This window comes from Rana temporaria, chromosome 4 (genome assembly GCF_905171775.1).
Source record: "Rana temporaria chromosome 4, aRanTem1.1, whole genome shotgun sequence".
NCBI lineage: Eukaryota > Metazoa > Chordata > Amphibia > Anura > Ranidae > Rana > Rana temporaria.
Window position 1 is genome coordinate 335,167,823 of NC_053492.1, and position 12,172 is coordinate 335,179,994.

Sequence of the window (12,172 nt, forward strand, 5' to 3'; positions counted from 1 at the left end):
TCTTGTATCTGTGGAATTTGGACTTTGTATGTTATTGGAAGTTAATTAAATTTGCGTTCTCTGGAGAACCTGTGTTGCTGCGAAACAACTTAATTTATAGTCATACTAACATCTAAGATATTAATTATCTAACCGGAGTACTGGGAAACTATACATTTTCACTACATTGGTGCTGTTCAAGTGGCCAGAAGCGCATTTTCAGGACTTAGTAGCAGAAGTCGGTGGTGACAACAATCCTGTGAGTTGGGCAGAAGTCTGATGGAGACCCAACAGCTGTGCTGTGACTCTGTCTGGTTGTGACATAAGAGAGTCTGATATACAAGACTAAACAAGTTGGAACCCCAGAATCATTCTCTGGAAACTGAAGAAAGAAAAGACTGCCGTGTACTAGAAGACCGGAACTGGCAAGGTGGAGCTTCAAATGTGGTGAGTAAAATATTTCCTTTTTTTTTATTATTATTATAGTCAAAATGCTTACTCAGTGTGAAGCTAGTGTCAGTTCTGATAAAGTTAACAGATGGGTATTAAAATGTATTTAGCGTCATGGTGGTCCTTATGAAATTCCAGAAAAATGTAAGCAGACGTGGACTATAATGAAGGAATTTTTAGAGAAAAGTGTTTTTGATAGCAAAATTTCAGAAAGTAAAAGAAAAGGTTGTATTGTGCAGGGCTTGTTGTCTTGCTGTTTAAAAATGGAAAGTTCTTTGAATGATAAAGTTGAGGAAATTGCACAGTTACAGAGTGCAGTTGATAATAGCCATAAGGTTTGTCAGAGGTTACAAAACCAATCAGAAACTGAGACAGTAAATTTAAAATTGCATGCAGTTACTATTGATGGAACTTTGCTAAACGTTGTGATGAATTATCAGAGAAAAATGAGAGATTAAAATTAAGAATTATAGAATCTCAGGAATGCAGATATGCATCAAATCTTGGATTAAGCAATCTGCAGCAAAACACAAACTTTCTATCAAATGAAACCGAACCTCATATTAAATCTGATAATTCATTGCCAGCCGCACCCACTGTGACCACCACGGTTTATAACAATAATAACCATAATAATAATACAGCTGAAGTTCAGCTTGTAATGAAGCATTTGAAACCAAAATAACTGGATGCAATTCTTAAAGAAATAGGAATGGTTCCCTGCCATGATTTAAACAGATTTTTAAAATGGTTTTGTGACTTGCAGAATGCCAGAGATATGTACAGTCTCAACCCATCGGACTTAGAAAGAGTTTTGCGACATTCTTTAGGGAATAGTATTTGGATGAGAATTAAACAGATCTGTACTCAGCCTCTGAGGACAAGGGACATATTACTGGAGTTATTATGTGTGTTGTATGGTGTGTGCGTTCTGATGTTACGATTCATGGGAAGATTGATCAAATGCTAAGTGAATCTCCCTATGAATTGTCGCATAGGATATATACTGTTATGGAATTGTTGGTTGGTAATAATCTTGCATTTGAGCGTGGAGGCTCGATACATATCAGTATGTTGCTAGATGCTTTGCATGAAGATATCAAACAAAATATTTTATTAGTTACCCCAAATCCTCATGATTTAAAAGACGTATTATTGAGAGCAGATCATTTATGGAGAAAGTCAAATGAGCAAGCTGTCAGAATTGATGTAGCCACATTGTTTAGGACAAACACTGAACAGAAAGATCAGAAGATGATATTTAATGATCACATCAAAAGGGGAAACTCTGGGTCAAACATAGGTGATATTAACATGAAAAACAGAGCTGACCAAAATAATAATAAGAAAAGGACCTGGATACCATTTCCTCAGTTAAAACAGAAATATGACCACCTAAAGATTGAGTATGATAAGATGAAAATAGAATATTACACATTATTAGAACAGTTGAATGGTACAGATCTGTTTTTGAATGGAAATTACACTTCTATAGCAGTGGGGGTGAATTAGCTTTAAAGTGTAAACATGTAAATAGTACTTTGTTTAAGGTCTTTGCTAATGATTTTTTGTCTGAGAGTTTTTGTCTTTCAGGTACAGTACATGGCTGGAGATACACGTTTGCATGTGAATAGCAGGAGTAATTGCTGGCTAGTGGGGGAGAAACTCTGAATGGACAATATCACTATACAAGAAATTATAAATAATTCATGGGCACTCTCTCAATATTCATCAAGCAATGGGCCTTTTTTTTTTTGAACATTCAATTTTTTTTCCTCTTCATTTTTTTTATTATTTTATTTTCAATGGACTTACCCAACGCCCTATGTTTTCATTTTTTCCCTTTCCCTGGTATATTTTGCTTTTTATTATGTTTTATTCATGTTTTATTCCTTGAACTTAATCTTAAAACCAGAGCGAAGCATTTAAACCTAAAATTATCTTATAACATCTGTACATATGACAATGCATTTTGATATCAATAGATTTGACCTCTGAGGTGATGCTGCACAATGGCTGGGCATAGCATACATTATAGTAGGTTGGGTGGTTTTCCTAAATTTATAAGAGGAGTGAGTGAAATGAATCACTGTAGTCATGATTTGAAACATGTTGAATCAGTTGTTTATAATATGCTGAAGGCTGTGACATACAGTATATGGATGAAAGAGACCTTTCATAAAAATACTGGCAAGAATTTCCACTGCTGCCTTGTCTGAAGATCTGATAAACACTGATGTCAAGCTGATAATATCTAAACCATCGCATGGGGGAATATATATATGTTGGTATACCATTCTGGTGGAATTATGGACTGAATGATACAAAACAGCTCTATTAAAGGCAATGTGGGGTCAGCCTTCAGCACATTACTAAAGAAAATTGTGGCTGGCAATCAACAAATTCAGAATATTGAAGGTTTGATGTTAAAGGAACCAAGTGTCCTGATTGGTGGATTAATGATTGAAGGTGTCAAGTGCAAGGAAATAGTTTGCAGCACAGAATTTTTACTCCCGGGTCCAAACCTTTTTGACCTTGGAAGTGACTGCTGATACATTAATAGTTCTTCTTACTACAACGGTGGAAGATTGAAGAATTTCAGGAATTGCTGGTGTTTGTGTAAAAACATATTTAAAATTGAAAACTTTGAGCCTGGAGATGAGAGAATCCTGGACTTATGTGGATTGGACCTCCCAAAACATACCAAGCTTTACTTTCAGTGAGATGGTGAGAGATGTAATGAAGTCAGAATGGACTGTGACATTAGCTAGTTTTTGCTCAATATTCAAGATCGTGATGTGATTTACAAAAAAGAAGAAGCAATCTTTGAAATAAGGCCTAACAGCTATACTGGCCACGGAGGTTTACTAAATACTTTTACAGTCATGATCTAACGTTATATTATCTAATTACTGTTTCATGGGGATATTTTAGAGGTTGGTGAAGAGAGATGTAACCAGTCTCAATTTCATATGAGCCATTGTAAAGCATCCAGTACCTCAAACCATAATGATGTTTGTTCGAATTTTGAGTCCGTTCTAGTAGTTAGAACCGACTCAAGTGGGGGAATATGTTGTAATATTAATATAGATGTGTAAGTATTTAAAATATTGTGTTGTGTATATATATATATATATATATATATATATATATATATATATATATATATATATGGCATGGTTTGCATACAGGCATTCAAGGTTACACATCAAAAGGTGTTTGCTGACCAAAAGGGTTAGTTGTCAAACACAGATCAAAGGGACAGCTGAAGACCCTTAGATGTGTTAATTTACCTAGGTGTGTGTGAGATGGCCTGTTACCCTCAAAGGATAACGTCCTTACTTACATACATAAGGAAGTATTTATTGATGGTAATTAGACTTGGGGAAGTTTTCATTCAAGGAAACAGTTGGTTGACCTGAAAGAACCCCTCCCTCGAGTGTGAGACCAGTATTTGAGAAATTCAGGCTGGCATTCAGCGAGTTTGGTCTTGATACTGAGAAATATGGCACATGTCTAGGAAGAGATTTGAATTCTGAAATACTCTGTTGGATTTGTATCGCCTGTGGAATTTGGACTTTGTATGTTATTGGAAGTTAATTAAATTTGCGTTCTCTGGAGAGCCTGTGTGTTGCTGCGAAACAACTTAATTTATAGTCATCTTACTAACATCTAAGATATCAATTATCTAACGGAGTACTGGGCACTATACATATCTAGATCACTACACTTACCTTGTAGGTGACATTGTGTGAACAGTGAGGAAGGCAGTGGGGGATCAGTGCACCAGAACAAGTAGCTCTGCCACAGCAGATTCCCTGTGCTGCTCTGCACCAGGAAGAAACCACTTATGTACCCTCCTGACCCCCAGTACCATGCCCTCTTGACGCATCTGTAGTGTGCCCTTAATGACCCTCTTCCCAATATTGTGCCCTCCTAAACCCCCAGTTCTATACCCTTCTGGTTCCTCAGTACTATACCCTCTTGAACCCCCCAGCATCATGCCCTCCAGACCCCCTGTAACGTGCCTTCTTAACTCCCAGTACTGTTCCCTCCTAACCCTTCAGCACTAGGTTCTCCTGACCCCCCAGGACTGTGCCCTTCTGACCCCCCCCCCCCCCCCAGCACTGTGTATTATAGGATCTGACTACAGAAAACTAACATTTCATTTTTGGTGGATTCCATCACCTACTGACGTATTGTAACTCTTACCTCTGCTGGCTACATAGACCAACTACTCTTTCTGCATACTCCACATTTTCAAAACAAAAGGGAAATAACGACCACAGGAAGTTTTAGATCCCCGGGTGCGGAGTGATGAGTCAAGTATAAGAGAGGCTGGGGGAGGAACTGCATACACAAGCTTTCTTACCTTAATTCAGAGAGTACACTAGGGGAAAAAACACCTGCCTTCCTTAAAACCATTTTAGTTAGAATGATGACTAATATGTTGGTTTTTATCTGAATTTTAGGCAGAGAAAGATTCTACATCTACGGACCCCTACTATTGTCTGTCTGACTTCATTGCCCCACAGGATTCTGGAATACGTGACTACATGGGTGTTTTTGCTGTAGCCATTTTTGGTGTGGAGGACCTGAGCAAAGCCTATGAGCTTAAGGGGGATGACTACAACAGTATCATGCTTAAAGCCCTGGGGGACAGGCTAGCTGAGGTAAGCAAAAGAGAGATGCAATCTAAAGCTGAACTCTCACCAAACAGATTACGAAATACACACTTAATATATATGCATTTCAACTGTTTTATGTTGTACCTGCCAAAATCTTTTTTTGATGCACACATCTACTCCACAATGCAGTCTAGAGCAGGGGTGCCCAAACTCAATTTCATTGTGGCCACAACAGCAGTATAGTTGCATTCAAAGGCCCAGTTGTATCTGTGATGCACTTCATACAGAGTGCAGGGTTCAGGAGTGCATTATGTACAGCGCTTTAGAGTTCAGGATTATGCTATGTACAGAGTGCAGAAGTGCACTATGTACAGAGTTCAGGAGTGTTTTATATACAGAGTGCAGTTCCAGGCGTGCCCTTTGCACAAAGTGCAGAGTCCAGGGGTATACTATGTATAGGGTTTAGGGGTGCACTGCGTAGAGAATTCAGGGTTTGGGAGTGTGTTGTGGACAGTGCAGCATTCAGGGGTATGCTGTGTACACCTTAAGGGTGTGCTATACACATTATGCAACCCCAACTCCCCCCCTTCATTACCCTGAAAGCTTCTTCGCATCTCTCTCTCCTTCCTTCCCTGGCTTGAGTACTTTTCTGTGTGGGTGACTCTGCCTCGCCTTGCAGGGAGAATATTCGCTCTTTCAGATTCTGGAGTTCTCCATCAGTGGAGAGGACTACATGACGAGGCCTGGCAGGCTGGATTTGGCCAATAGGCTTTGTGTTTGACATGTGATCTAGAGGATGATGGGATTTTCTAGCATAGTAAAGAAATTCAGCGGTATAACCACCTGCTCCAGCCTGGTGAGGAAGAATGGCAGAAATAAATGAATAAAGAACTCTGCGCTATGGTAATAAAAATATAAATATATTAAAGAAGCTGCTCCCCTAAAGTGGTGTGAAAACAACTTTGACAATGTATATGTGTATAACAATAAGGGGGCGCTAATAGTAAGTGATAAATAAATTCCACATTTTAGCTTGAAACAATATATTAACTATAAGGTCAACCATATAATGGTTTATTTAAAGTGCAAGTGCTTATATAATGACAACATCAAAAAATAGGTGCAAACAGGTCCAAAAAATGCCGAAATGGTCACTAAATGATAAGCATTGGTAAGTCCATGCATAAAATGGTTGACTTGTGAGTAGACACCGTCACAACGGAACAGATATCAAACTGGCGACACCCGGTGAAAAATAGAGGCAAGTGCCTACTTACCAGACCACCATGACCCTTCGTATGAAAAAAGGATCAGGCGGAGCTTTAGTACAGTTGGTGCCAGATTTGGCACAGAGGGGCGGTGGAACACACGCTACACCTACCCACGAGAGTGAGACGCAGTGCAGCTGGTACTCCACGTCACATCTAGCTGCAATACGCTTGATTCGTTAGTGCCAAGGTCTCGGCACTTGCACAAGTAAGCAGCCATTTGGCTTTTGTTTTTAATCTGTTTTACAATAAATCGCAGAACTTCACTATGGCCCTTTTTTCTTCATTGTATTCATGATAATTTCTTCTTTTGGAGTCCATTCCTGGCCAGTCCCATCCAGGTACCAGTACAGACCTTAGGCCACCAACTGTACTAAAGCGTCGCCTGATCCTTTTTTCATACGAAGGGTCATGGTGGTCTGGTAAGTAGGCAACTACCTCTATCTTTCACCGGGTGTCGCCAGTTTGATATCTGTTCCGTGGTGATGGTGTCTACTCTCAAGTCAACCATTTGATGCATGGACTTACCAAAGCTTATCATTTAGTGACCATTGCTGCATTTTTTGGACCTGTTTGTACCTATTTTTTGATGTTGTCATTATATAAGTACTTGCACTTTAATAGCTAGATTCTGAAAGAGTTAAGCCGGCATATCAGTAGATACGCCGTCGTAACTCTGAATCTAAGCCGTCGTATCTTTAAGTGTATTCTCAAAATGAGATACACTTAAATCTAGCTAAGATACGACAGCGCAGGCCGTCGTATCTTGGCTTTCTACTTAGGCCGGCCGCTAGGGGCGTGAACGCTGATTTACGCCTAGAATGCGTAAATCAGTGAGATACGCCTATTCACGAACGTACGCTTGCCCGTTGCAGTAAAGATACACCGTTTACGTAAGGCGTTTTCAGGCGTAAAGTTAGTCCACCAAAAAGCTGGCCTAGCCAATGTTAAGTATGGACGTCGTTCCCGCGTCGAATTTTGAAAATTTGACGTCGTTTGCATAAGTCGTCCGTTAATGGGGCTGGACGTAATTTACGTTCACGTCGAAACCAATAAGTCCTTGCGGCGTACTTTGGAGCAATGCACACTGGGATATGTCCACGGACAGCGCATGCGCCGTTCGTTAAAAACGTCAATCACGTCGGGTCACGATTCATTAACATAAAACACGCCCCCCTGTTCCTCATTTGAATTTGGCACGCTTACGCCGGCCCATTTACGCTACTCCGCCGTAACTTAGGAGGCAAGTGCTTTGTGAATACAGCACTTGCCTCTCTGACTTACGGCAGTGTAGCGTAAATACGATACGCTACGCCGGCTGAAACATACGCCGCCCTACGTGAATCCAGCTATAAATCGCTATTATATTGTTGACCTTATAGTTAATATTTTGTTTCAAGCTAGAATTTGGAATTTATTTATTACTTACTATTAGCGCCCCCTTATTATTATACACCCCCCACAAGAATGGCAGAAAACTGATTAGGAAAAGAAGGATTTGGCTGCACACCGACAATAATGATCCAATGTAGATTTATTGAAACAAGAGAGTACTCATCAAAAACTGATTAGGCTCCTGGTGGCCAACTAATACCCCATCCTGCTCTTGCGTGTCTCATGCTAAGTGTCGGGGACCAGTTAAACAATCACCTCCCATTTTGCATCGCTAGCTGCATCAAAGAATATGTGATACACATATACCTGTTTAGTCCCACTGACAGCAGAGGCTGCCCATTTCCAGCTGTAGGCTAAGTCAGCTTGCTGCAGAGCCCTGATCATATCTGCAGGCTGTAAGGATAGAGCCCTTCAGTGGCTGTCAATTTTACTCTACAGCTGGAATAAGACACTGAACAAGAAAAAAATGGGAGTTACTGTAAAATGTGTTTTAAAGTTCAACTGATTTTTACTGCATAGTTACGTTGGTCCAGCTTGGACTTATGTAACTATGCAGTAAAAATCATATTGGAGGTTCAACTTTAAATCTTTAATGCTCTGGGTAAATAGGGTTAATAATGCATTGCATTGTTATAGCTGGTACATTAAGGCTCCTTTCACAGCGAGGGGAGTCTGCTCCGATCAACAGGAGATCTGTGGGCAGATCCCCTGCTGAACTGGAGCTCAACGGTATAGATCAGTGATATGCAATTAGTGGACCTCCAGCTGTTGCAAAACTACAAGTCCCATCATGCCTCTGCCTCTGGGTTTATGCTTGTGGATGTCTGAGTCTTGCTTTGCCTCATGGGAATTGTAGTTCTGCAACAGCTGGAGGTCCGCTAATTGCATATCCCTGGTAGAGATGTTAGTTTTCCCTCCCCATCTTTCAGGACATTCACAAATGAGAGACCTTGGCTCCTCCCCTTCCTAGGAAACACTGCGCCAGCCCATACATTTTCACTTCCCTCTGCCAGACTTAAGTTATTTGTGTTTCCTCCAGATGGGGAGACACTGTTTGGGAACCTGGCTGAACAGTCACGGAGATTGTGGCTTGTTAAAGCCCTGAAAGGGAGGCTGGGAAGCTCCCAGGGCGCGGTGAGGTACATATCTGAAGGCACTGTTCACCACCCCATCTTCACCAAGTGCGAGCAGAAGATTCGGAGGCCTATCATCGCATTCACAGGAATGCAGCAGGGAGATGGCTCCGCTCTCCCTGTACACAGGTGCAGGCCACATTTGGAACCAAGCGGGACGGGTGACGTAATTTCCGGTGGAGGGCAGATTTTTTCCCATTGACCCGTGACTTCCGGTTCTGGGTCGCAGAGCTGATAATGGGTCGGGCGTAGGCTGGAGAGGAGTCGGGAACGCGGCACAGGCAGCGTGACACTCCACAGCAGCAACCACCAGCGTAGCCATGTCTGAAGCGGATACCCAGACATGCACAGTGATGCTAGCTCCAGCCAGTGGGGGGGGGGACTGTGGCCCCGGGCGCGATATTTAGGGGGCAAATTTTCACGCTGCCTCCTAATTTTAGTTCTGTGTGTCCCCAGCACTCCGGCCACCATGTTGAGTGTCCGGCTCCCTGTGATTGGGCATATGGCGGTCATGTGTCTGCAATAGTGGTTGCTGCTGAAGTCCTGCCTCCGGACATGACCCCCATGCGCCCAATCACAGTGCGCCGGACACTAAACAAGGCTGGGAGACCAGCAGAAATTTGATCCGCCACCGCCGCTGCCTCCTCCTCCTCTGCCACCACCTCCTACTCCTCCACCGGTGTCAGTGTAGTGTAGTATGGTGGTCAGTGTAGTGTAGTATGGTGGTCAGTGTAGTGTAGTATGGTGGTCAGTGTAGTGTAGTATGGTGGTCAGTGTAGTTGTAGTATGGTGGTCAGTGTAGTGTAGTATGGTGATCAGTGTAGTGTAGTACGGTGGTCAGTGTAGTGTAGTATGGTGGTCAGTGTAGTATGATAGTCAGTGTAGTGTACAGTATAGTGCAGTGGTCAGTGTAGTGTAGTATGGTGGACAGTATAGTTGTCAGTGTAGTTCTCAGTATAGTGGACAGTATAGTGTAGTAAAGTGTAGTGTGTAATGATCAGTAAAGTAATCAGGTTGGTCAGGGACTCTGGGAGTGTCTAAGTCTGCAGGTTGGGGGGGGCACATTTCTTGCCTTGCCCCAGGTGCTGACAACCCACGCTACGCCACTGGCTCCAGCCATCCAAAGGTAAGAGTTCCCTGGGGAAGCATCCTCTCTATCTAGGATTTCTCCCCTCCACGGATATTTCCTAGTAGTGGGGGGCTCTCTGGGTGGTCAGAGGAGGAGGCTCAGATCCTTGTCTTTTAACCACTTAAGCCCCGGACCATATTGCTGGTCAAAGACCAGAGCACTTTTTGCAATTCTCCACTGCGTCGCTTTAACTGACAATTGCGCGGTCGTGCGATGTGGCTCCCAAACAAAATTGGCGTACTTTTTTCCCCCACGAATAGAGCTTTCTTTTGGTGGTATTTGATCACCTCTGCGGTTTTTAGTTTTTGCGCTATAAACAAAAATAGAGCGTCAATTTTGAAAAAAAATTATATGTTTTACTTTTTGCTATAATAAATATCCCCCAAAAATATATAAAAAAAAACTATTTTTTTCCTCAGTTTAGGCTGATACGTATTCTTCTACAAAATCGCAATAAACGTTTATTGATTGGTTTGCACAAAAGTTATAGCGTTTACAAAATAGGGGGTAGTTTTATGGCATTTTTATTAACCACTAGCTCCCAATCTCTAACAGGCCGTCTTTTTTACGGCCGCCCCTTTGCTCGTTCCCCGCGCGCGCTCCCGAGCGCGCACTGGGGAATTGCTGTGCTGGCCGTGTCCCTTGGACAAAGCCTAACACAGATCGCGGTAAATAGCCAATCACAGCGGCTATTTACAGCGCGATCTGTGCGGCCAATGAGAGATGATCTCATATGTAAACATATGAGATCATCTCTCATTGCCGGCTCTCCCTCCTCACACAGACAGCATGTGTGAGGAGGGAGAGAAATCCGAGTAACCAGCGCAAAAAAAAAAAAAGTGAGTAACAAGTGCCACCACCTGTGCCCCCCACAGTGCCCCCAGTACTACAGTGCCCCCCACAGTACCACAGTGCCCCCCAGTACTACAGTGCCCCCCACAGTACAACGTGCCACCGTGCCCACCTGTGCCACTGTGCCCATCTGCCACCTCAGTGCACATCTGCAATCAGTGCCCACCTGTGCCACCTCATCAGTGCCCACCTGTGCCACCTCATCAGTGCCCACCTGTGCCACAGTCAATCAGTGCACATCAGTACCCATCTCAGTGCCATCTGTGCCGCCTCATTAGTACCATCTGTGCCGCCTCATTAGTGCCATATGTGCCGCCTCATTAGTGCCATCTGTGCTGCCTCATCTGTGTCCACCAGTACACAGGCCTCATCGGTGCACATCAGTACCCATCTCATCAGTACCCATCTCTGTGCCGCCTCAGTGCCATCTGTGCCACCTCATCAGTGCCATCTGTGCCACCTCATCAGTGCCATCTGTACTTTCCTGGCTTGTTAGGGTCTCAAGAAATGAGATAGGCCTTCAGTACATCAGGTGTGATCAGATGTGATAATTTTTTATGATTTGCACTATAGCTTGTAGACTCTAAAACTTTTACACAGACCAAATAATTTCCAAAAACTGTGGGTTATTTTTATCAAAGATGTGTAGCAGTATAAATTGTGGCCAAAATTTATGAAGAAAAATTAATAATTTGCCAAATTTTATCACAAACTAAGAAAAAAAAACGTTTTTTTTTCCAAATTTTCGGTCTTTTTTCATTAATAGCGCAAAAAATAAAAAACGCAGAGGTGATCAAATACCACCAAAAGAAAGCTCTATTTGTGGGAAAAAAAGGACAAATAAATAATTTGGGTACAGTGTTGCATGACTGAGTAATTGTCATTCAAAGTGTAAGAGCGCTGAAAGCTGAAAATTGGTCTGGTCAGGAGGGTGTTTAAGTGCCCAGTATGGAAGTGGTTAATATATTTTTTTTACTAGTAATGGTGGCAATCAGCGATTTTTTTGCGACATTATGGCGGACACTTTTGACACATTTTTGGGACCATTGGTATTTTTATAGTGATCAGTGCTATAAAAATGCATTGGATTACTATAAAAATGCCACTGGCAGTGAAGGGTTTAACACTAGGGGGCGGGGTTAAGTATGTTCCCTGGGTGTGTTCTAACTGTAGGGGGTGGCCTCACTAGGGGAAATGACTGATCGCTGTTCATACATTGTATGAACAGACGGTCAGGCATTTCTCCCCTGACAGGACCGGGAGCTGTGTGTTTTCACACACAGCTCGCGGTCCTCGCTCTTTAACGAGCAATCGTGGGTGCACAGCGGCGATCGCGCC

The 12,172-nt window shown here is 42.5% G+C and overlaps 1 protein-coding gene across 2 annotated transcripts in view; it reads left to right on the top strand.

Annotated features, from left to right (window-relative positions):
* The window catches only part of MTR (5-methyltetrahydrofolate-homocysteine methyltransferase), a 1,155,773-nt gene that overhangs the window by 1,065,662 nt on the left and 77,939 nt on the right, over nt 1–12,172 (top strand). For both annotated transcript variants that reach the window (XM_040350739.1, XM_040350741.1), the window contains one exon: nt 4,902–5,102. In XM_040350739.1, the coding sequence (XP_040206673.1) occupies nt 4,902–5,102 (201 nt within the window). The remainder of the gene's footprint in view (nt 1–4,901; nt 5,103–12,172) is intronic.